We start from the raw sequence: 27,539 nt of genomic DNA on the forward strand, positions 1-27,539 counted from the left end.
GGATCCTTGGAAAATTTCATTTTTCGAGTCTATAAAACTGATTATTCTTAGAAATTATTTCATAAAAAAATTACACCTTAATATATCTAGATCTTATACAATTTTATGTTTTTAAATAGATTTTCGTCATGATATTAATTCATTCAATAAGATTTTAGTAAGTACCACCACGTTTAACATAGCATACCATTTTTTATTTCTTCATATATCGTTTTGTAAGTTTTTCACAGTAGTTAAGTTATTACACAAACAAGTTATTTAGCACACATATTCCCAGCAATTCATTCCCTTATTTCAGGATTTGCGTTTCATACGGTTAAAGCCCTTAACCTGAACGCAAATAAAACTTCATAATCCGTTTGTTTGAAAACTGCGCCGGTTTTGCAAAATTCAAATCAACTTTTTCCGTATACCGTTAAGTGTAGGATTAACTGGTTCATACATTTTAAAATAAGCGTTCAAATTTGTGAGTTTCAACCTATCCAATCAACATAGAAATGCATGTTGACTTGTTCACTTTAAAAACAAATTGTATGGATTTCTATAACAATAAAAATCGATTTATATGCTTTTTCATAAAGCTGCAACTAGGTATACGAAAAATGAAAAGTACTTTTTAAATTATACTTATATTTCCAAGATTCCCAGCATAACCTATTCAAATGCAAGCTCACATGTCGTATCGACAAAAACATCAATATGCAACTAAGAAAGCGATCAACCCAAATAAAGATGCAAAGCATTCATAAAAAGGAGGAATCCAGCAAATGTGACCGTGGGGAATGCAGAGACCTTCATTATGAGAAAAACTAGGTCCACAGGCCCTTAGTGACAACTGACATGTGCTAGCTATGTAGTTCTATCCGGGTCGGATCACTGTTGTTTGCACCATGTACTAATTTTTTATACCATCGTTTGTTCCTTGTAGCGTTCGACCTAAACAGAATATGTCATGACCATAACCGTAACCGAAGCGACGTTTGTGGGTTGTAAACGTCGTCTAGCATATGAAATGCAATATCGTTTATAGAACGGCTGTTTTTGTTAGTTTAGCTTTAAAAACATGAGCGAAAAGTTACTCATACTCATGAGTTGGCTTATAACCTGTAAATAATAATATAAGGTCTACATCGAAATATCAGTTTACATAAAATAGCTATGTGACCTAGGTATAGATATTAACTACGAATATCCGAAAAGAAAATAAACGAAAATACTATTAATAAGGTTATGTTCCATCTCAGCTATGATTTTTTGTCAAAGAAGTAAAAGAAATATGTATAATAAATCAAATGGCGTAAAAGGATTTATGACGCTAAGATAACGAAAGATTTTTGCAAAATATATTTAATTAATATTCACAAAAAGCTGTTCCACTAATGTATATTTGAGCATTGTATCAAAGGCCAGAGGGAAGCAGTGATAATATTTCCGTTGAGATGAATTTCACTAATCTCTCTGGTCGTATATTTTTTGTAACACAATCTCCGAGCTCCTGTTTATTCATTTATTTTCACTCTCCTAATGAAAAGAAGTATTAAACGTGCCTTAAAAATACCGCGGTTTTCATATTACGATTTAATTTTAGGGACTTTCTGAAATAACGTGTGTTATTTGTTTGATTTATAACATTTGGAATCATTAATCTGAAATTAAGCAACACATGGCAATGGGCGTTTTTCCATTACCCGGCCCGGCTCCGGCACGGCAACGGCATGGTCGGGGACCGGTACCGGCACCGGGACTTCGTTTTTCCATTGCGCCGGTGTCGATGCCGGTTTACGCCCGGTGAGTGGTACAGTACTGATATGACAATTCATATAAATATGCAATACATATATGCAATTTTGCCGGGCCGGCACATGTGGGAAGCTTGCTACCCCGGCGACGGCGACGGCGCCGGCAGGACTCAATGCCGTGCCGGCGCCGGCGCCGGTAAGTGAAAAAGCGAGCCATACATTTTCATACATTTTTGCTTCCCCGGCAACGGCACGGCGCCGGCGCCGGCGCCGGTGCCGGTGCCGGGCCGGGTTATGGAAAAACGCCCAATGGCACCATCTATCATAATATTTGACAAGTAACTATTAATACATTGCTATTTATGTACCTACACAAGTATAAATAAACTATCTCACGTTTTTCCTACGACACTTTCGCTTGGTTTGTCTTTATGACTACAAAAAGTTTCTTTGAATTATAGGAGCTTTATGAGAGTAAATACGTGTGGATAAACATTAATTAATATATTATTTATTACCTATAGAAACGGGATTGTTACTTTCTTTACCTTTTTAATACGGCACAGTTGAGTCTTTATCCATATTATTATTATATTTCTGCCTACAAATGCCAAGATTTACAATATTTTATTCAGTATTACCTACCTCAACTTATATTTAAATACCTTACTAAAATACTAAACATTTCGCAAAGCTGCTCTCATAAATATAAAATAATTTAAATACTCGATCCAGATAGATTAATAATTAATGAGAATCGAACCCGATAGAACCGGGAGATTTAATACAATCTAATACAATTCAAATAAGATTATTAGCTGGAAATAGTTAACAAGGTGTGCGTTACCCAGGCAAAATGTTTTGCTTTAGAGAGATGAGACTTAAACAAATAATTAGTGTATCATGAGGAGCAATTTGTTTACTAATAGCAAAATTTGTTTGAATTGTAGTTTTTAAGTTATTTAAGAAAAACAAATTTTGCTGGAGTAACGTTTGAAACGTTACCCAGGCAAAATCGTCTTTCAAAAATTAGTTTCAGCACGGAACCAAATACATGAATAGATAGCTTTTGTTGAGTAGTAAATGTTTATAAATAGCAAAATTTGTGTGTGGTATAGTTCTTTAGTTATTTAAGATTTTGCTGCGGTAACGTTTTGGGATTTCCCAGATCTCGAAAACGGCTCAACGCAGAAGTTTGAAAAAAATACCAATAAAAGACCTTAATTTGTTTAAATTTGTTTAATCATTAGTTTTTGATTTGGTTGACGTAAACCAATGTAATTAAATGGTTTCAAAAATCAGAAGAAGCGGGTTTACATGTAAACCAATACACTTATAACCAAATAAACAGCTGTAAAAAATACCCGTGGTTCGACGCTTGTTTACAGCAGACATTTTAGATTTCATACTTTACACGTTAAGAAGATAAAAACAAATTTGATTTATTTTAGACTGGTCGTACTTTAGCGATCGAATACGCAGTTCCCATAACATTAAGAAACATGGCATACTTTAAACAAATTAAAATGATTCATGAAAATTCTTTCCTGTTAATTTCAGCCTTGAATTACGGCTCTAATGAAAGTTATCTCAAAAACAAGAATATGTCAGCAATTCTCTAATAAGCCGACCAAATTGAAAAGGTCACGTAAAAGCGACTGCACCGTACGTACGGGTAATCTTCGCAAATTAGCAGCTTGGTAACCGATGTTTTGTACAGTTAAGCAGAAAAACGTTATTCGTGAAGCCGATTTTTTAATATTTTTTAAGTGCAGTACAGCATATGAATTAAAACCATTACTTTTCTTCGAACTACATGACATGTCTGTTAACCTGAATGATATACCCATTAATATAGAGTTAAATGGCCAACAGTATATGATTTTGGCAGTAATTGATTTTGACCCACCATCAAGTTCCACATTGATTGGACATTACAGAGCATACTGTTACAGAACGAAAACTCAACAATATGAATGTTACGATGATCTGTACTGTAAACTACAGAAATGCAAAAACTCCATAATGCCACATTTGATTATATATTCATTAGTGTAGGTAATTAAAACGTTAGAGACTGGAAGCATAAAACACATAATTTTATACGGTCCCAATGACCACACAAATTTTATTGAATTAGGTACGAATCTGTGATTATGAGTGATATTAGTAGTTATTAATGATAAAAACTGTACTGTTTCCTATATTTTTAAATAGGTACATAAGTGTAAAAGTTGTTTATTTTTTATATAATTGTTGGAAGATTTTTATTATATTGTTATTTTCTCATTTAAAAGTTTTGTGATTATATACATTTTTTATAGAATATGCTCGAAACCGTCCCTCATAAGGGCAAGAAATATAGGCAAGCCGATAATACATATTTTGTAAAAAAAAACATTAAATGTGCTTTGCACATTACACACACAACGCCGACTCAATTCCAACTCAAGTCACACTGTGGTATTGAAATATGAGCTTTATGTCGTGTTACTTAGAGTGGATATTTCAACATTAAGTTAAAAGAAGGTTACGACGCTTTGACAATGATTGGTTCACGGGTTATCCACCTGTGGCAGTCACATGTAATGTTAAAATATTCACTCTAAGTAACACGTAACAAAACTCAAAAATGTTGATGCTAAGGCAAAGCAATACATATAATTTTTATGAGACTGATTTTTTAAATAAAAATAATGAATCTTAACCATTTTATTATTTTAACTAACCTGACCAGAAAACTTTTGTATTCAACTGTACTAACAAAACATCTATATTATCCTGTTCATTTCAGATGGTTGCGCTTATGTATGGTGCGGTCGCTTTTATGTGACCTTTTCAATTTGGTCGGCTCATTAGAGAATTGCTGACATAATCTTGTTTTTGAGATAACTTTCATTAGAGCCGTAATTCAAAGCTGCAATTAACAGGAAGGAATTTTCAGGAATCATTTTAATTTGTTTAAAGTATGCCATGTTTCTTAATGTTATGGGAACTGCGTATTTGATCGCTAAAGTACGACCAGTCTAAAATAAATCAAATTTGTTTTTATCTTCTTAATGTGTAAAGTATGAAATCTAATATTTCTGATGTAAACAAGCGTCGAACCACGGGTATTTTTTACAGCTGTTTATTTGGTTATAAGTGTATTGGTTTACATGTAAACCCGCTTCTTCTGATTTTTGAAACCATTTAATTACATTGGTTTACGTCAACCAAATCAAAAACTAATGATTAAACAAATTTAAACAAATTGAGGTCTTTTATTGGTATTTTTTTCAAACTTCTGCGTTGAGCCGTTTTCGAGATCTGGGAAATCCCAAAACGTTACCGCAGCAAAATCTTAAATAACTAAAGAACTATACCACACACAAATTTTGCTATTTATAAACATTTACTACGCAACAAAAGCTATCTATTCATGTATTTGGTTCCGTGCTGAAACTAATTTTTGAAAGACGATTTTGCCTGGGTAACGTTTCAAACGTTACTCCAGCAAAATTTGTTTTTCTTAAATAACTTAAAAACTACAATTCAAACAAATTTTGCTATTAGTAAACAAATTGCTCCTCATGATACACTAATTATTTGTTTAAGTCTCATCTCTCTAAAGCAAAACATTTTGCCTGGGTAACGCACACGTTAACAAGATATGGTCATCGATGTGCATATATTTGGTCGTGTTAATTCGGGATTGTGCGGATATTTCGAATTACGCTCCAGCTGGCAAAGCCACAGCGCGGTTTGTATAATATATTATTAGAGGACTGTTATTGATGTACAATCATATTTAAATCCACTAACTATTCTAATATTTATTTAAACATATTAGAATAATAAGTTGTTTGTTTCAGGTTTATTTGTTACAGGAGTTTAGAAACCAAATAATAAATATGTGCGTACTGCGTGGTAAATATTATTAAAAATTAGCACTTATAATTATGACGGAAATATAGCCTCATGAATCTGTCACATTTTAGGTAGGTACTAATATTGTAACAATTCAGTGATTATTTAATAAATATGTTAACATCAACGTTAAAATCCAGATCGCAATATATTTTTACTTAACAATAAATAACATAAATTCGTGAGATAACAGAAATCATATCGATAAAACTACAACCTATAGGTATTATAAAAATATTACAGTAAAATAGCAGTTTCCAATACACAGGTATTTCCAACCAATTGACATCACACATATTCTAAAAAGTCCCAATTTGCGACTATTCCAGTATCGTAAAACATGAAAGGAGTTTCAAAGGCAATCTATAAAGAAGGTATATATAGTGATTTGCTCACAAAGCCGTTTGAATTTCTTTGTGAGATCAATCGGTATGCATAGTCATTGGGATTATTATATCATGTGTGAATTGTAACCGTAAATCTTTGTGGGAATTGAGTATGTTTAACAAATTGCCTAAATAAAGCCACCATTGTGAATGCTCGGCGGTACGTTTGAATTATTTCGCTTCAATGGTTTTGTCTGGTTGTTAATATTTTTTGTTACTGTTACTCGCATTTAGAATTATGTTTTTACTGTGAGAAAATAAGAATAAATTTAACCGGTGTAATTTTACGATTTTTTTTTTCTTTTAAATAATTTAGTTAAGTAGGTATTTTTTATGATTATTTTTAATGCGAGTTTAAAAGTCAAAATAATCTTATATGATACTTATCAGCAATATGTAGCTATATTAAGAATTTAAGATAGGTACTTACATTATTAATTACGGTGACGGTGAATAGAACGGTATTCCGTATTGTAAATAGGATCAACGTATCGATTTTCTTACAACCTTGATAAATAATAAAATATTAGAATCCAATTCACTTTTACATCGAGCCAACAATAATGAAAATGTACAAGAGAAATGTATTTAAAAAAAAGCCTTGTGCTCAATCATGAATTAGTAAAATCAATATATTTTATAGATAGAAGACATACCAATTCCTCAGGTGATCCCGGTTCCTTCATACCATTGCTCTTATCCGTGCTCCCCGTCTCTGTAACAAAATATTCCATATTCACTACATATTAAAGATAACCTTTATAATTTATAATACCTGATTAATTGAAAAAAACATTTCTTTGCTTAATTAAATTTAAAAAAAACAGCAGTTACAATTCTAAAACAAAGTCGTAAAGCTCTAATTATTATCATACATAACAAACGTTAAATTGTACGTCATATAATTGACTTGATTATCATACCAACATATTTCAAATCAAATTCAACAGATACAATATCGCATACGATAAACACATAACTATTAACTAGCAAACTAAAATCAATTTGTTTGATTGATTCAATTATCTCAGTGACATATCATTTAAGCTCGTAACTTTACAAAATATGGTATTCACAATAGATGTCACTATACGACATGAAAAGCCCTCATTACTGTATGTGACGTCATTAACATCAGCCAATGAATTGAGACAAATTGATGCCCCACCTTGCGACACTTAATTTCAAATTTAACTAGGTATATAATTTGATTAATGTTCAATTCCGAATTATTGAAATCCATTTTGGTTAATTGGGCAATGCAAATGACATGTTTAGAACATAATAACGTTTAAGTCAAACGATACAAGAGTTATGGTATCAGAGGCGTATTATTTGAATGTATGAATTCTATTAAATTTCAAGTTTTCTTCGATGCAATTAAAATGGCTTTATTTCCATATTTTCCCTTAAAATATTCTCGTGTTACGACAACGTTACTTAACTCTGGAATTAAAAGAATATCAGCCTTACTAATATTAATCAGTGCTAGATTATGAAACCAAGTTAAACCGGATAGTTCAGACTAGCTTACTTGCAGAAACGTTCTCAGACACCACGTAGGTCTATAGAAAGCTTTACCTAATTGATGTATGCTACATATAAGATCGCAATTACTAACATGTATTGTAATGTGTATTGTGTTTTAAATATTATGAGAATTCCGGTTACATCAGCCTCTAAATTAAACTAGATCAGGTTAATAATATGGTTTAGTTGTAATTTAGAGCAGATTAATACACCCATAATATCAAATACGAAGTTAATCCAGCAAATAATTAGTTCCGCGACAATAAACCGTATGGCAGGTTACTAGCTATCATATTGTCTGGCCCATCGCTAAACGACAAATTGCATTACAGTCCGAGCGGCGTATTATGACACTCTAGAATTATTAACGGTGGAATAATTCGCGACATTTAATTACCAAGTTCGCTGACGCACTCGAAATAACGTGGAGCGCATGGAAGTCAATACGATTTACAGTAATTATGCAACAGAGAACGACGTTTTTCCATTGCACGTGTATTTGTGAAAAGCGATAAATGTTGTATGGAAAATAGCGTTTAACGAAATGTAGGTACTTTTTACTTTTAATTGAATACGCGAATTCTCCGGTGTGAATCCGCGCAAATATATTCGTTTCCATAGTCGAGTAAGTTTTTAATTTCATTTTTTAACAGCGTTTCAGTAATTGAGCTAATATTTAAAATGCTCGATCAACGAGCGACTTGGAGTTTTGTTTTAAAATAATATCAAACATCGATATAATATAAAGCGATACTTGTTATCGATACAATGATAGCAAGTATCGCTTAATATATCGATGAGAGGAAAATATACCGAAATATCTAGGGCCACGGAAGGTACCAACAAAAGAATAACGATTGGTATTTTTTATGGAATATAATATTACACATTCAATAGAATATTTCAATCGATAAGTAATTGTTGTCACGAAACTGGTCAGTGCACACATTCTACTCATAATTCAAAGAAAATATCCATGATTAGTTTAATCACAAAAATCGTACAATAATCAATGTTATATTAAGTTAATTGAATACCTACCTAGGTATAGTGTTAAATTTAAATATCAAACTCACACTTACATAGAAACTCAGACTCTCAGTGAGACTGTCAGATCATCGATAAGTTATCAGTAACTTTTACCATTAACTACTAAGCCCATACATCTACGTCGGACAGCATTATGTCATCGAAATCTTATTAGCGTTATCAGATCCAGAGGTCACGAGATCTTATAACAGTTGACACTTTATGCCTTTGTCAAATATAAAGCGTTTTTAGCGCGCGTCAAATCGCTAACCTGACGCTTTGACGTTTACGTCGAGATGTGCCATACGGTTTCCGTGATAACAGTCAATAGAGCTTTGGAGCTAACAGTTCGTAACGCTATGCTAGACGTTTGACGGTATGATACTCCGTAAAATACGCCCCTCGGCGTCATATAGTCAAGTTAGCGCTAAGAACGCGTTCTATCTGACAAAGCCATTAATAATACCTTATGCAACTGATCGGTATAGCATCACGAAGTATCGCATCGCTTTCGAAACTTTCCCTGTCAATGAAAGATTGGCTACCGTTTTAAATTCGATCGTAACTCACGTCGTGGTTAAACAATCGCTAAGTGGCTATTGTCTGTATGATATAGCCACGACATTCATAACTAATCAATGAATAATTAGGGTAGTCGATACTGTTTCAGGTTATAACTTTCATTTCTCTAGATTGTGCAGATAATGTGCCATAAAACGTACAAATACCAAACTAATAATAGTGAACCACAAGCTTATGAAAAACATGTTACAACACTTCGAGCACGATATATCAGATGTGCCAAACAATCTTGTCAGATAATTACACTTCTCGGTTTTGGTAACAGCCTCATTCTTGTTAAATTGCTACGTGTAATTATAGACACGCCTACGATTGGGTCACGCAATTCAAATATTCGTCTCTGTCAAGGCTGTATAAAAATATTGCTGTTGTTTGTGTCCTAACGATCGGTTTGATGTATTATTTAATTGTATTATCTACAGTTCAGAAGTTATAGGGTACTTTTTTTATATTTACAAGTTCGTAAATCGGCACATGATAATGGGGTAAACCTACACAAAAATATCTGGTTTATGCATATTTTCTGATATCTCACGTATATCTTAGATACAACTGTTACTTAACTTATAGGTAAGTATTAAAATTGAATGCATGTTCAAAATTAAAAATTAACGAGTTGACTTTCATGTGTTAAACCGAGAGAAACAAAGCTTTCGTCCAATTAAACCATAATTAAGCCATAAAATAGATTGTCTATGAACACGTGCCGAGCTGCAGTTATTTCACAACTACTTCCTAATACAAAAGTATCTCTTAACAGCAGTTCATAATGAGCTTTTATAAAATACAACGCTGTAATAGTTTACTTTTCAATTCACACATACATTATGTACACATCTCTATTTGTCTTTCCAATCGAAAATACAGACCCAGACATTCGTATAAACGAATATTTACAAGAAACGTAGGCGTAAAACCTGTCCGTTTAACTTTTAAGAAAAAATATGTTTTTTTATACAACAGTTTGACATTGATTTATGTTACATGTTATTTTTACTCGAAAATTAAATTTTAGGTATCCATGTCGGTATACGTATGTATTCATCAATTAAATTTTATTTAAACATTCAATAGCAACCCGTGTGTTTTATGCGAAATTATTGACGATAGTAACGCTATTATTTAAAAAGCGTTACTATCGCATTGCACTGTAACGTTAAACTGTAACATATAAAACAATAGCAAGCACAACTCGGACAGCCAATTTTTCCTCCTAATGCCAACAACTTTGTTAGCTAATAAATTCGCAGCACTGCTCCAGTATTTGAAAAAAGAAACTATTCGAAATCAACAAAGCAAAAATGGCGCTGCAATCTCAATTTCGCTAACGAGCACAAATTCCATTTACATTTACGCAGCGCTGTGCTTCGCTTGAAGCGTAAGTGTAGCACATGAGTCCGCGTCAACAGATAAATTGGTGCGTTCAAGTTTTTTCACGTTGTTGCCACACTCGTCTGACTGGGTTTCGTTTTTTACAATCATACGCTATACGATTGACGAAATTCGTAGACCTGCTTTGTGTTCCGGAATGCTTGGCGCGTCAAACACAACCAAAAAACATACCAGGAATTCATAATGGGGCGGCACGAGCTACCAAAAAGGCAAGATATTTTCCGTGGTGTAATTGAATCGGATTCTAAGTACAAATGCTAAGAACAGAATGCCAGTAAAATACATTCAATTAAGATGATAAAATCTATTTTTGTAGTTTTTCTTGAAGTTGTAGTTACGTTCTTAATAAGAAAAAATTACAAATTGCTTCACTTAACTGGGACATTATGGCGATATATCTTGAAAACGTTTTGTCAAGTCAACGGAGAGAAATGCGACTACTTCTTCTAATTATCTCAAGTATTTAATAAGTCCTATAATAAATTATCAAGTGAACACTTTTTCAGACAGTTTTCTATGTAGGTACTTATGACTTTCCGTGAACGCATCGACTTGCGAAAGTTAAAACCTTCAGCGATTTAAATGACATTTTTTGTTTCTTCTGGTGGATTAATAAAATGATTTAGATTTACAATTCCAATATATTCTAATAAGCAAGTATATTCATCGCATTTTCTTCTGAATCAAGTGTATAAATCTTAATTAGATGAAACAATGTTTGTAATATAATAAATGTTTAAAGTTGCGAAGTAATAACTGAATTAAAATAATATTATAGTTTATTAACGCTAACCCCAAAGTGAAGCAAGTGGAATGAATCGCTTCAATCATAAATAAAATAAAATTACCAAATAAGGAAAATAAATCAGTATTGCTTTTCAATTGAAATTTATAACAGCTGCAAGTGGTGATTACCAGCGCTATGGATGTGTTTATCTCCGTACCTATAACCAAGGTCTAAGAATGTCACTGATCGGGCTAGGCGGCTTCATAAATATGGAATTGGTGATTAAAAGGCGTAGGGTTTTTGTGCCCACCTCCTCTTTGGGATGCAAGCAAAGGCCCCGCGCGTGCTTGTATCGTTCTACCAGTTATTTATGGTACCAGCAATTGCACCAAGCGATAACTACCTATATTCAATGCCGATTACTTAATTTATTCTGACATCCCAAGAACAAATGTTCGAATGTAAATAAAGTATTGTTCGATGGTTGGCGAGCAACGAGTCTATTGATAAATACCATCGAAATGCCTCGATTAAAATTATAAAGAAATGAATTTTGTATTACCTCCAATTGGTTATAAGCCATGTATATATATGGATATTGTTAACAATAGCTTTTTGCAATATAAAGTCTATAGAACGCAAAAAAAATATAGTAATAGCTTCGCAGTGTTTTATGAGTTACATAAAAATATAGTTTACGTAACCGTCTTAATAAAATCAAGGTGAAATGTAGGTTAAATGTTCAGTTTAAATATCTTAATAAAAGTTTTGTCCTACGTAAACAACGTTTAAAATAATTATTCCAACGGCCGGATCGTGGCAACTTCGTTGAGAAAACTAAATAAATAGTTTTTAGCTCTGTCCATTAGTCTTTAGTACAAAATGCTCTGAAGCTTTTCTTGCACTTTTACACCATTAAACTTTATAAATGCGATTACAAGTATAAAATAAAGATGTATTTTTTGCTAATAGGTAAGTACCTACAGTAACGCCCGAATAGAATTAATTTCCTTGTTTATAAGGCACTTAAAGGTACCCAAGCGTTAAATTCAGACATGCTTACAGTAAACTACCCTAAAAACCGGCACAAAAATGCATGAATTAGTAATAAGCTTTCCGTAGCAGACTTCCTGAAATAATACTAAACATCTAACGAGTTAATTTAGAATTTACGCATGAGTAAAACTTTAACTCAATAGTTTTCCTACAGATATCACTTTAACAGCTAGCTATTAAATAAATGTGTGATAACTCACAAGGACTAGTATTTCTAAATGCCTAAACACTAATCCTAACGCGGGTGGCAAGTTCTGAGTAGTTTTATACTAGTTTTGCTTACAACCTAGCGTTCATACTTGAGCATCAGTACTTAAGTTAATCACCTGTAATGAAAGGCTCTTAAAGTAACGATAGACTAGCGCCCATCAAGGATACCTTATCTTTGCGTAACGTATACTAGTTTACGACTGTTTTCCTAAGCGGCTCAAATCGTTTGATATAGAACGATATAAAATTGGTTATCGTCAGTTTTGACTCTAGGGCGAAGAGCTTTTGCAGTTGCAGCAAATATGTTATGATCATTTTCGGAGTTATTTATACAAAGGCAAAAATAATAATTAGGCTGAAAATGGTAAATCCATCCACCATAACAAAGTACACTATCATGCATACCTAGTACGTACTGCGTATACCTAAATAGGCCAGTATGCCATTTGAGAACTCGAACCAAATTAAGAACATCGTAATGTAGCAAATGTACTTAGTGTATAATATCCAGATTTGTGTCAGCTCTAATATACAAAGATTTAAATTAAACCTTCATTCAAACCACCTTTTAGTAATTGCAAGATTAATTTTAAACATCCCCTTATCTATATTTCAATGGAATATTTTATTTATAATAGTTTTCCTATTCACACTCTTCAATGTATTCCGAAGACAATTCCGTCCCATTTAAACGATATAGCATAGATACAAACTAAAACGTGTGGTCAAAATATTATTTTAGATGAAGACAGATAGTCGTAATGTAACCAGTGTCGGCATGAATAAGAAACATTCCGATCCATCGCGTCGCGGTCGCCCCGAGGCGCACGTCGCTCATAGATTAAAAGCTCACTAAAGAATCTATACATATAATAAATCTGTAGAAGGGTCAATTCTGTACATTGAAAATATTGAAAAAATAAATAGCAGGGGGTGTTACGGGATCGATACCAAACCCAAATATGTGATTAAAAAAATTTTTGTCTGTCTGTCTGTCTGTCTGTCTGTCTGTCTGTCTGTCTGTCTGTCTGTCTGTCTGTATGTGAAGGCATCACGTGAAAACTAGCGGTTCGATTTCGATGAAACTTGGTATAATTATACCTTATTTTCCTGGGCGTAAAATAGGATACTTTTTATCCTGGAAAAATACGTAGAAAAAAATTAATCTTAATTTTTCAGTTTTATCCATAGACGTTGTTCTGTAGAACCGCGAACACACGTTGCGTATTATTATAGGCCTAGCCGTATTTGGGAATTGGGTCCAATAGATATTTATAAGATTTTATTGTCAGAGGTACCTACTCAAAATGGAGAAATAAACCATCCACGCGAAGACCGACATCCGCGCGGACGGAGTCGCGGGCGGAAGCTGGTTTCTAATAAATTATTTATTATTTAATATTTAAAAACATTTTTATTTTATAATGTCAAAGCTTTTTGTACAACGAACATATTTTGTATAATTGTTGAATTTTACATAAATATTCATTGTCCCTTACTTCGGTAAGATAAGGATTTAAATAATTATCATACATAGGCAATTACTTATTAGCTTAATAGCCTCCTGGACAAATTCCAGCCAAAACGGCAAATCTCGATAGAAACAAGATTAGTGATTAGAAAGGAACAATTTAAATGCGTAAAGTTAATGAGTAAAACAAAATAATGAAGCTTGAAAAAGAATCATACAACTAAATTTCACTAAGGGCTGATTTTTCAATCCTTGGTTAAAACTTATTCGTCGAATAACGTATTAAACCATCATTTTTGAAATGTATTCTTATTGCCCGTATTTGACAGTTTACAGGTTACATTTTAATATTCTCGTGAAATACTTTAATAGACGGGTAAGTTTTATCCAAGGATTGAAAAATCGGGCATAATTCCAATAATCTAAACTCACATTAAGCTAACGCTACGTCAGCTTAGTCTATGCAATTCGTCAAACATGCCGCTTGGGGCCCGGAAGCAATCTACCAGCTAGTCTAGACTGACTGTTAAGGCCTGAATCAGGTAGAATCCCCTTTTGATACCGAAAATTAACTCTAGTTATAACCGTTTTTCTTCTTAGATTCTTTATGTACATATCTAAAAAAAATGTATTTTATAGTTTCGAATATGATAAAGGGCATGGTTGTTTTAATTTGTTTATTTTACAATCAGGTTTTTTGAAAAAAAATCATGAACTGAGGTCGATTTTTGTACTTTAAACCAAAACGCTAAGTCAATATAATGTCAATTATTGTAGTGTTTTTACAGTGTGTTTATGAAATTGAAACACAGGGCATGGTTGTTTTAAATTTTGATTTAATATCCAAATATCTTTTTAAATAATTTTTATACGTACTTTTACTACGATAGATTCGCGCCGGTCCCCCGATTCCGCCTAGTAAATCGTCGCCAAGGTCGCTAGCCCCTATTAACGCCTTAACAATGACAATGTTCAATAGTAGTGGGTAATTGTACTTGCACAATTTATAAGTAATCTGTAATTGAACAAATACCCGCAACTACTGACTATACAAGATTTATTGTACCTATTAAAAAAAAATAACAATTTCAGATTTTGTATTACCTAAGCCCGTCGCCTACGCAATTCATAGGCGAAACAAAAAGAAATACTAATATAATCAGATGTATATTATCAAATGTCTAGACAACCACCGAATTACTTATAATTGAACCTGATTATCTACTACTCTCTAAGCTCCGTTAAAATATTGACTGAAGCAAAGGACCTCGAAGTAATTAGATAATAACTAGGCACTAACTAGTTGTAGTTTCTTATTAAAGTAAACTCAAACCAAGACCTAAATAGCTAGTTAATATTTATAAACCAAGAGATTTACTAGATCAAGGCTCTTGCCGTCTGCGTAAATATTACAGTCTCTCATTATGAATTCTTTAGCATCTGATATTTTCCCTATCATTTTGTCATACAGACTACAGACCAATAAGAAATCCAATTAACTTTCTCGCTGACGCTTATAAAACGACTCCCTAATTACGCATATAAACGATTCACGTTTCTCACATAAATCAGTTTAATAAAGCCCCATTAAATCAATTTAGTAATCATTTAATATTAGCATCTATAATTGTTTCTGAAGGTATATACAAAGTAAAATATTGTGTGTCTAACCGTGTGAAACTCTGACGAATAAATTATTACACAGATACTATTTCCTTATAAGGCCCGCATGCCTGTCGCTTGGGCGGCAGTGTCAGTCTTTAAAGCAAAAAGTCAACGTGTAGCTAGAAATAGAAATTTCTAAGACAAGTTCGAGCTTTCAATGTCCATTGGACTATTTGTACAATTTAATTGTAAGCTTCTTCAATTTTCTGCTGGTTAAAAATAAGTTTTTTCATTATTTCTGTATTAACTTACAGGCTGAAATACAATTCGAAGGAAAATAGTGATGTTTTAAGGAAAATTTCAATCTCTGCAGGACATAAAAACTATTTTGTAACTAAGGTAAGAATATATTACGTAAACTACTTTGCTATAGTTAAAAATACTTAAGACCACAACATTTTGTAATACAAAATAGCATTTTAATTGTACATGTAAGATAAACATCTCCTTTGTAAGAAAAATTGTAGTACATTACGAAATGACACAGCCCTGAAACAGACGAGATATTTGAACAAAAACAATCATTAGAAGTATAGCTTAAAGGTTTAGATAGATCAGACGGCGAGATAAACTTCAGACAGTATTTAGGCGCCTTAGAGCTAGGTAATAATGAGTCACAGCCAAAAGTTTATTGCACTCTAGGCACCAAACACATTGTAGCAACTGCAACCCACGTACTCAAATAAATATGCCGGTAATAACTTTCCCATTGAAACTAAATCGTCGAGTCACGAGTCACTCATACTTTGGTCCAATATTATGATGTCATTAACATTTCAGTTATTATTGTTCGATTTGTATGGACAAATAGGAATGGATACCTACCTATCTAAAATCATTTCGTGCATGTTATAATAATTTATATTGTAACGAACCTATATGGGTAATGTAATGCAAGACTCCTCTATCGGTTTTTTTTTCTAATTTTATTGGCCTACATGATTTGGCAAACGCATCTACCTAATGATAGCTACGCTAAGATCCAATAAAAATGTATAACGTGGGGCAAAGGTGGTGCACTATAACAACTCTAATGCTTATTGCAAGCTTATCGCTTATTGCTTCTTTTTGTTGTTCTGGATACCTAATTCAGTGAAGTAACGTGAAGCTTTCTATGTTTATTAATTATCATCTGATAACAAGTAGATAAGTACCTCACTTATGTTTCAGACGTAGGTAATGAAAATAGTTATTATTCTTAAATCAATCTTCAATTAACTAATAAGGAAGTACATAGTTAAATAGTTAGTTGTAAACAGTTACTGAATCAATGTTATAATACTGCTTCTCAATTAACTTGTTGAATGCGTGGACAAGGCGCCGACCGATCGTTCAGTTCTTGAATGCATTCCGTTCGAAGTCGCTCAAACATTATTGCAAAATACCCGACATTACATACAAAACATTTTGTTGAAGCTAATTTATTCTTGTTTTAAATTGTATTCACTTTTATTTGAGTTTATTCTTGTTTTAAATTGTATTCACTTTTATTTATGTTAGGCTTTTATAGTTTGTTATGTGTAAATAAATAGTTATTTGTTTGTCAGTTTTCCCTAATTTGTATTATATTTCAGTACCTAGGTAATCTTAATTTTAAATCGAATTTCCTTCCGTACTCCGGTTGTCTGGAAGAAATCGCTATTTAGCGATAAGACCACTATTCATATTTAAGTTATCTAATAGCAATAAGGCATAATTAAATAAATAATCTTATAAATTATAATAAACAAAAAAAAACAATGTGTCATTGTATATCTGATGGATAGACATACTCTAAGGATGGACACTACAAAATATATTTAATAATAATAATAGATGCATTTATATTTCCATCGATCCGTTAAACCTGCTACGCATATTCAAACACAGACTTTAATATGATAAGGAAGTAAAGAAGCGATACCCTCAAACGACAACAGACTAGACAAGTGTACAAAGAATATTCATAATAGAAATGGAACCATAAATGGCAACAAATTGTTTTTCTTCCCAACCATTGTCTTTTAATAAGCATATTACGATAAAAACGTTGAATTTCCCCGCAGTAATAAGATTCCTTAGCAGGAATCTTGTCTCGTTGAAGTGCTTCAAGATGCTTGACTTGTTAAAAGTAAAACCAGAGATCATTAAATCTTAAAATATCAACCGGGAAAAACGAGACCTACCGGTTATTTTTAAGTTTTTCCATGTTTGCCTTCTTTTGTGGCTTAAATATTGACATTTGATTCATTTATTTTAAACCATTTCAATACCCTGTAGACCTTATTTTATCACATTAATACATAACTTAATATTAGGTTTTTAACCTTTATATTCTTATTTCTTAGTAACAAAATTTATCCATATTAAGTACTAGATATGTCTGTCAATATTTTTTAACATACCTACACGAAATACCTTCTCAATTTTAAATGTTTTTAACTGTCGACATATAACTTCAAACATCATTGTGCTAATTGATAAAAATCTCGCCAAATAGAAAATACTTAACTATAGTTCAATAACCTCACTTTGTTATGGCAATTAACGAACGTTTAAATGTAGATTTAGAATTGCGATCTGCGTACGCGCTGGGCATAATCGGTTTAAGACCACCTACGCTGCGCCTACACCCATGCCAATGCTAAGAGCTAAACAAAGGATCGTGTCAAAGATCCCAAGAGATAACTTTTACAGGAAGAAAGACATCATGCATTCATTTGATTGAGCACTGTCATCAACACTAGTGGATTAGTTTTGACAAACTCTGTCATATATTTTACATTTACGTTACCTTTTGCGAGAGTGGAACACGAAGTCAATGAATTTTCTGCATTCATTTCGACCTTTATAAAAGTTTCGCACTGAATTTTACCAAACTACAACTCGGTGAATTCCAGCTTTACGTTAGTTGCTTCAAAAGATCCCCAATATTTCATTAACATCTCGCAAGCAAATTTTTAAGTCTACATCCTACGCGAACACGAAACAAAGAAGTATTTGTAACACATTCTAATGTTACGTAGACAATGGGAACATGCAATGCCAAGAACAGTAACGCAACTAGTTATATATAACATGTAATTTTTACATCACGCGTTTGAGGCCGCGACGATTTTCTTATTCCAATGTTTGTCGGTTAGACAGTTTTATAACGTAGAAAGTGTAATAATTGTGCGTGAAACGTGCATAATTCTCTTAACGTTCCAATGTATATTTTAACGATCGTTTTTGTACATAAAGAGAAACATAACAGTCTGAAAGATATATAAAGAAGTGGTGCAATTGGAAAAGGCTATTGTCGCTTCACGTAGCCTATTGAAGGAAGAATAGGTTTTGAGAATGTCTGTTACAATAGCTCCTTGTACCTATCAAAGAAAGAGTTATATTTAAATTGTTGAATATAAAAGAAATCCGATTTATATCGCACAATGCTAACAAAAGAAAAACTACCCACTAATAAACGCATAGTTATTTACGACTGGAGTCTGACAAATGGTTAGTAGCCAGAATGAAACCTACGCCTCTTAATCCCTGGTGAAAACGCTGTATTACTTGTAGATATAGATATATAACTAGTTGATAATAACACAGGTGACTTCAATTTAACTGCAGTCCCAGGATGCACTGCTTATTAACATTCATGTCACCAGACAGACGACTATCAAACTAAGTGCCTATTCTAGCACATAACATTGCTTAGCAGATAGGCATGAACTGTTCTATTGTTGTTTTAAGAGTTCTCGTGAAAGCTATAATTTATAAAATAAACATAAAAAGATAAAGCCCATTCGTTTTTCATTTCTTAGGAATTAAACCATGAAACGTAAAAACTAACTTAAAACATGTATAATGTATATCTACGCTTAGAGCACACTATGTTTTAAGCTTCTCTTACAAAAATAAACATTTTTCTGTATAATTTTATATGTATAGGTACACTATGCAGAATACACACAATGTTATACAGTATGTACATATTAGCCGGCAGCACCAATTTCTCATACATAATTATTTAGAAAATTAGCTAGAAACGTGAACTAAATATAAAGTTTACGTACTAATTATAGTGGAACAGTACAGCAAACATTTAACCTCCAAATTAATTGCAGCACGTACTACATTTATATAACTTATACATGATTGTAGTTAACTCGGTATTTTGATTACGATATATGAAAGCCAAGCTTAACCTTAATTAAAATTTAACTTATCTGCATTGCATTAAAAGAGTTTCTGATAATAAGAGTGTTAGTATAAGCATAAATTAAGTATTTCATAACAAGATAGTTTGCTGTAAACTTGTTTTAAATAAATAACAATAATTATGGAGATCCATCAGACATGCTCAATTTTAATAGCTGAGTAGACTAACTTCAAGTTTCAACGCCATTACAGTACTTACATTTTGAAAGCATTTTACTATAACAAAGTAAATGCAAACTTATATGGTATTTTATTATATCGCATAGGGAAATTATGTCGTAAAGTCCCTTCATAGTGTATGCTTCTGTCATAAAAACAACCCACTATCTAAATTGCATTGCCTCAATAATTTTTGTGCTTCCTTGAAGAATCAGTGAGATCTTAGAACAATGCTATATTTATTCAATAGATAAATAATAAATTTCATTGTATATCAGTTCAAGAAAAAAGTCAGAAGCAACTATTAGCAACAACGATTGAGTATTTTATTCGATTCGAAAACTATATTACCTATACACTTAAAGATGAAAAAAATAGAAAAGAAAGCGTAGTTTAGGTACATATTTCAAATTCACAACAATAATTATGAACATCACATAAGGGTACTTTTCAAAACTATACCTAAATATAAAGACCCAACACTCATACAGATAATTTAGATACTCTAGTCACGAAACTTATATCCCAGTTGGCAAAAAGCTTCAACACTTCCAGCTGTGAACTCGTGACAGCAGAAAGTGACAAGCGAAGTCTACGGCAATTGCATTTGCTATGAGATTAAGGTATATTAACTGAACGACTTTATAGCAATTAATTTGTTGCAGAAATCATTTAGATACCTACAGGCAGAATATATTTTGAGAATTTTTCATATAACTGGTCAAATTATACAAGGCTTTGCTAATTATGCATTGCTAATGCTTGATAAATATACACTTAATACTTACTTCAAAAACCTACCAACTTACAGAAATTAAAAAAAAATTGCTCTTCATTATCTTGGTCCAAAACTAGATAATTTCACGTTAGCTTTAGCAATCAAACATTTTTTAATATAATAAACTAAGCACACAAAAATTTCTAACGATTATCATGAATAATTGATTACATAAACACATAATTGAGAGGCTCTCAATAATCAGGAAGTTACCGCCCTAATTACTCGAATATTAGTTGAGTTAACACTCAACTATATGAAGTGGATGCGTCCTCCGCATCTCTAATAAATCTAATAATACATCCAACAAAGGTTGGCATACTTGTCCAAGAATTTCTATTTATCGCTGTCATAATCTTACGAGGGTATATCCCACGTGTTATTTCACGAGATATGATATAATGCCCTCTTCTAACTATTTACAGTTTTCAACTACCTACATATCACGGTCTAAATATACCTTCAGTTCCATAACTATTTATTCAAATGTTGAGATAACATAGCTTCTTAGCTCATTGTCTATGTATTTAAAAATTTGCTTACCGAATATTATTCCTTCCTTCTCCCAAGAAATAGGTTATTTACAACGTCATCAATAGAGCTTCCTTAGAAATTATTTTGTGCCTTAAAATTTTCAAGCTTAAACTTACCAAAGCCTGTTGCTTTGAAGATCGAAAGACTGGGCACGAATTGGCTCAAAATGAAGTTAGTGTTACGATACGGATACGTTACGACATCGGCGTCGCCTCACTGGAGCGGTTAAATAGTTCTTTGAGCAAACTGCGGTTGACGGCATTTAAAGTTTGCCCCTTCATATTATGTCGTCATTGTGGTCACATGAAAAGCGCTATAAAATTATTGTTATAGAAACAACAAGCGTATACGTTGACAATATGTGAAATTACAATTACAATGAACAATACGTAACTAATAAGGTACCTTCTATATTTAACTGCCTATTTATATTACGTAATGACTACACCTTCCTTTAAGCTGATAACTTTAAATGAAATACTTATCCTTAAAATATTAACGTTCAAATCAAGTATGTAGGATACTATAGGTATACAGTTCCTTAGCTTATAATTTTGTGAGCTGCATAGAATTAAGGATAAGAATTCTGCCACCGAAATTATTAGCAATATTAAGGAATCCCGGAATGATGAATGCCAATATTCCCGCGCAATCACAGGCTCATTAGGAAATGGGCGGCGATAGCGGCGCAATGACTCCGGAAGCACGCTCGGAAGCCATTTGCATATTGCACCTGGATTTAGAAACTTTAGGTTGGTTGGAGCTTTAATGCTCTGTGGTAATCACCGATATTTTATTACAATGAGCCATTATTCAATAACTAGTATTGTATTTCGTAGGTATATACTGGTAACATCATGTCAGCATGGCATCAGTCAAATACAGAAAAAACTTTGTTAATAAAAGCAAGGTTAACTTTGTAAAGTTGTTCAGAAGCTTAGCAGAAAGCTTCTTTAATCGTAACAAATAATGTACTTCGAACCTGTTTATCTATTCTGCCGATTTCTAAGTGATGTAACAACTAACAACTAATTGAACATTAGCGCAATATTGCGCTCGTACAAACTTTACAAATTTCAGCTTCCCTATCAATGGAGCGGAAAATAAGCACTAAAACTGCGTCACACAAAGAATCCAATAATTGTGGAGACGGGTGAGGCGCTAACGGATATTTAATACCACGGAACCCTCCAGAGCACAAAGCATAGTTCCGGCCGCCACCGGGAACAATAGATCGTGCTATATGAAACCGTTAAACCTATATTCTGTTTGTTTTTTTAAATATGGAATGTTCAATTTGCGGTAAGGAATTAGAGAAACGTCTCGATCAATGAAATTTCCAATAACAAGCGCTTTTATATAATAACTAGGTACAAAATAGAAGCTACGCTGGAACGTGAAGCTCGTTTTGATCCGCATTTCATTTTAACTTTCTGTTTTTAAATTTTCGGTATATAAAAAGTTTGATAATAAAATCACTATGTCCTAATCTTACTATTTAGTTAGATTTTTGATTTTAGTAACATAATTAAATACTACAATTAATACCTACAATTTAAGCCATTGCAGCTTGTCAATATTCTACTTAAGTAAAAATTAAATAGGTGCATAATGTCATTATTTCTAGATTTATTATCTTGTTTCTAGATTTATTACCTTGTTAAAAAAAAAATAGATATCATACAATAATATATTGAAATAACTTTTCATACAGCAACCTCACTAACCGCATAACTAATACCGTTACCACGAAACGCTAATATAGTATTTACTTATGACAGGACAATAAAATTAGCGATGAAGTGAGAGCCGCATCTTTCTACCATTTATTATACGTGCACATACACAAGCCATATAAATCTTTAACAAACTAACCAAGCGAGTATTGCTACTTTTAAGTCAACGCGGAGGCATCCGGCTTCGTTCGTGTTATTATGGTTTTTTTTCTACATTATAAAGGTTCCCAGTATCATTCGAGAATGTTCTTTCAAGTCTTGTTCGTATGAATAAATGGAATGGGCAAGCTGAGAAAAACAGCATTCCTGTAGGATAGAACGATAGAAAGGCATCTATTATTCCTACCTTTATTTACTTTATTGATAGAGCTTAGAGGCAAAACTAACAAATCATAAAATAAACAAAAGAACGTTATCGAAACATTGGGGAAATACATGAATACTAAGCATGAATATTTAATGGCACGTTGGTTAGTTATAAATTATTTATTCCATTTTTATATCAACTCAAAGTTTGCCAAACAAACTCAAGTACAAGAAATAACTGAACAGTTCAACTGAACAACTCTTTGTTTCCAATTATACATATAAATATAATGTGCGCTTCTAGTTATGGAATTCCAATTAGTTGAACTAAAATCTAAGTTCAGCAAAATATTTTATAGTTTAATATTAGCTTACTTTAAACTATAGTTTCTTTTTAATAGACAAGTTTTATGCGATAGGTACAAAATCTTTCTATCAAGACGCAACAAAAAGTTGTCTGAAATCGAAAAGCGCTCAGGGCCAAATAGCATAAGCCAGAGAGGCTCGTGACTCTCGCCAACGAAATGAACATTACTCCGTGACCGAGGGCTCAGTTTAGTAATAACTCCACAACTCGCAAGTTAAGCGTACGTAATTGCATAAAATCGCCTTTGTTGGAATTTCGCTTACATAATCCGCGGTGGGTCCTCTTTTGTTTCCGAAGCGCCATTAAACAACTTCTTCAAATGCAATCGAAAATGAACCATTGGGAAGGATTTGCGCTTGCAGTAGCATATATTTACCATCGTTTTTCGTACGAGTTCCTTGCTTCCATATATTCTTACCTTTTGCAATAGTGCCATTAAAGATATCCAGAGCTCAACATTTCTTGTTATTGATTGTCCTCTTCTATTGTTATAGCACTATTAAAAGTCCACAATCACCGTAAGGTCCTATAGGAGTACATTATCAAACTCACAAACAATTACTACGCGACTATAAAATTTATAACCCTCCCGCCAGCCGCTTAGTAAATTCCTAATCCGTGGTACACATCGTACCATACTGGTTCTGATTATAGTTTCGCGTGACACGACCGCACGGCAACGTCGCGTCGGCGCCGATTGTGTATCTACGCCTCAAAAACATATTCAGCAACATGCCGACCCATAATTTGCGAATGTAAATAATATTCAACTCGAAAGCGTTGAAAATACATCGATGATTGACGTATAACATTGTTATGGTGTAGTCATGTAGAGCTGCCTGTGTATGCTGCACAATCTCGAGCATCGTGTTACCCTCACCTTGGCCGATCGTGTGCGAGGTATACAAAATAGTTCGTTTAGACTTTAGGGTAACCTCACGGTAGGGCATGACTCACGAATTTCCGACATGCGATCGAATTGTCAATTCATGACAGGCGTACACGAGATATTATTAAATGTTTATTAAATTGATGCAGTGCGAATGCGAAATGCTGTCGAGAGCTCCCTATTTCCCGTCTGCATTTAGAATTTATACTATAACGTAACTAAAGTATTTTATAGTGTTACGTCTATAATATATCACGAATCATTAAATGCTTTAAATGACAAATAATGTAAGTTATGAATATCGTTACCGTTCTTTAACCCTAGATCACTAATCATTCGTCTCACAGTCGACCGGCACCTGTCGCGTTCGATGTTTAGGTATGTTCCCAACACTTTCTCGCCCCGCCCCTCTCAGTACCTTCCTGATTGGCAATTTATTGACCCCTGTGAAGACGACGTGGACGCACACTTTCTAGTTCCGGAGTTATAGCAAAATAGTCGACTCACAGACGAATGTGTAGTGACTACGCGTGCAAAGTGAACGAAGGTGTATTTTTGAATAATCGATTTTTTTATTGTTTATTGATACCGATTTATAATAATGTTGTACAATACTTATTGTAGAAAGTTTATCTGCCTTTTTGCTAGTAATGTATACTGTTTCCTTTAATAGTTTTTGGAATAATACGAAGTAAAAAATTTTACCTTCCTTTTATTGTATAGATGAATTTAGAGATATATCAGGAGAAGATATTGAGTATTCTTGAAGAATGCGACAGCCACAATGAAGAGGGCGAGACACTTGAACATCAGTTTGATGGTTTTCGTAGCTCAGGTTCCGAAGGCGAAGACAATTTAGAGAGAGATTAAGCAAACGCTACTGATCAAAGCGAAAAAGAATCTAATACGTCTTCTGACCAAGAATTCAATGTTAGAGGGAGAACCATTGTATAAGGAGGATAATAGACGCTGACGAGGATACCAGCACGCAGCCAGAAGGCCGCCACCAGCTATAATAACACCAAAGGCGCAGTCGACTTAATTGACCAAATGTGCTCAACAATCGGAAGACCCAATCGGAGGCCTTAGGCTATATTTTATAATATTCTAAATTTATGCATGATTAATATATCATTTATGTATGTAACAAGGTGAGGCTGTATCAAAAACCATTAAAACTAAGAACTTTCATTCAAAAAATGGCAGATGGCCTAAATGAACCATAGTTGCAGGAGCGGTACAATACACCAACTTTGAGGAAAAATATCAAAACATACATAAAAGATATTCTAAAAATCGATGATGTTTTTCCTAGTACGTTTCAAGAAAGGACAAATAAACGCAAAATATGCCGATTTTGTCCACATAAACAACGCAGAATGACTAAAAACTCATGCCACTCATGCAAAAAGGCAATTTGCGGCGAGCACACAATTCTTCCATGTAATGACTGCAAAGATTGAAAAAAAAAAGATCTTCTTCTTTCTTATAATAATATTTAGATTACTAACTTGGCTATGTTGTTAAATATATCACTTAAATATAACAAATAAATAAAATACATGCATTTTAATTTGTTCGTCTGTAAATCGAATGTTTAGTGACAAAGTAACACCGAAATATGTTTAGTGAGCTAGGGTTAAATGAAAACAGTCAGAGGATGTATTAAAATAACAAATTCTCAAGTAGGCGTCCTTTGGTCTCTTGAATGATGAAATAAAAATATACGTAGATGTATAAACGATATAGTACTACGTAAGAGCTTTGCATACATAATGTATTAATGAATCTCTCGTTGTTTTAGCCTGAATACCGGCATTAATGAATCTTCGAGGAATTTCAATGACGGGTAACTAAAAAAGGCTCACGTAATGTTTAAAGCATGAGAGCATTATCTTTAAAGACAATGTCGCATACGTTGATTAAAAAATAATTAAAGGTCAAGAACAGCCGGTTATAAAGACCAGTATACACTAAGGTTTCAGTGGGAATCCAGAGAGTTCTTAGATATAATAATATTAGAGCCATGCAATGCCTTGTATTGCCTTTCAGCATAGTTCGAAAAATTGCAGTGGTGGCTCAGTGGTGAGACCTCGGACTTCGAATCGATAAGTCCGGGGTTCGAGACCAGGCGAGCGCGCAGGAAATAAATTGATTTTTCAATTTATCTGCGCATGTTGTAACATCACCACTGCTCGAACGGTGAAGGAAAACATCGTGAGGAAACCGACATGTCGTAGAATTAAAAAGTTCGACGACATGTGTCATCCGCCAACACGCACTTGGCCAGCGTGGTGGATTATGGCCTGTACCCTCATAGGAGGCCCGTGTCCCAGCAGTGGGAACGTATATGGGCTGATGATGATGATAGTTCGAAAACTTGGCTGGAATTATGATCAAGTGAACCCTGCAGCCTTAAAGAACAAAAACGGGCAGGTGTTTGGCACGTACCATAAGAGACGTTACACCTTTCGTTGTCTTGAAGGTTAGTTGTTTGTTGAGTTCTAGTTAAAGAGGAACATCTTGATGTTCCTGACGTCGATCTGTGAATATTAAGTTCACGTTTGTTTCCTCGAATAGGATATAAACAAGAAATGGCAATGGGAAATTTATTTGGATTTCGAATTTTAACACACGTCTAACCAAATAACGTGATCAATATAATTATTACAGACATCAAACATAACATGTCCGCAATTATTAACGAAGATAAAACATTTTACCGTTTCATGTAAATTATATTTAGTGACCTCAAAAAATTAACTTCACATTTTACAAGAAAAGCGAAACGTGACCGTGAAATTGCGTTTCAAAGTCACCCACTGTCCATCTGGACCACAGGAATCCCGACAATAGTTTTATAAAGATTTACTGCTGAGGCCTCATGAC

General features: G+C 33.3%; 1 protein-coding gene across 2 annotated transcripts in view; it reads right to left on the bottom strand.

Moving 5' to 3' along the window:
• The window catches only part of LOC123697382 (apoptosis-stimulating of p53 protein 2), a 205,491-nt gene that overhangs the window by 97,706 nt on the left and 80,246 nt on the right, over nucleotides 1-27,539 (bottom strand). For both annotated transcript variants that reach the window (XM_045643877.1, XM_045643878.1), the window contains one exon: nucleotides 6,691-6,749. In XM_045643877.1, coding sequence (XP_045499833.1) covers nucleotides 6,691-6,749 — 59 coding nt within the window. The remainder of the gene's footprint in view (nucleotides 1-6,690; nucleotides 6,750-27,539) is intronic.

This window comes from Colias croceus, chromosome 14, assembly GCF_905220415.1.
Source record: "Colias croceus chromosome 14, ilColCroc2.1".
In the NCBI taxonomy this organism is placed as follows: Eukaryota; Metazoa; Arthropoda; class Insecta; order Lepidoptera; family Pieridae; genus Colias; species Colias croceus.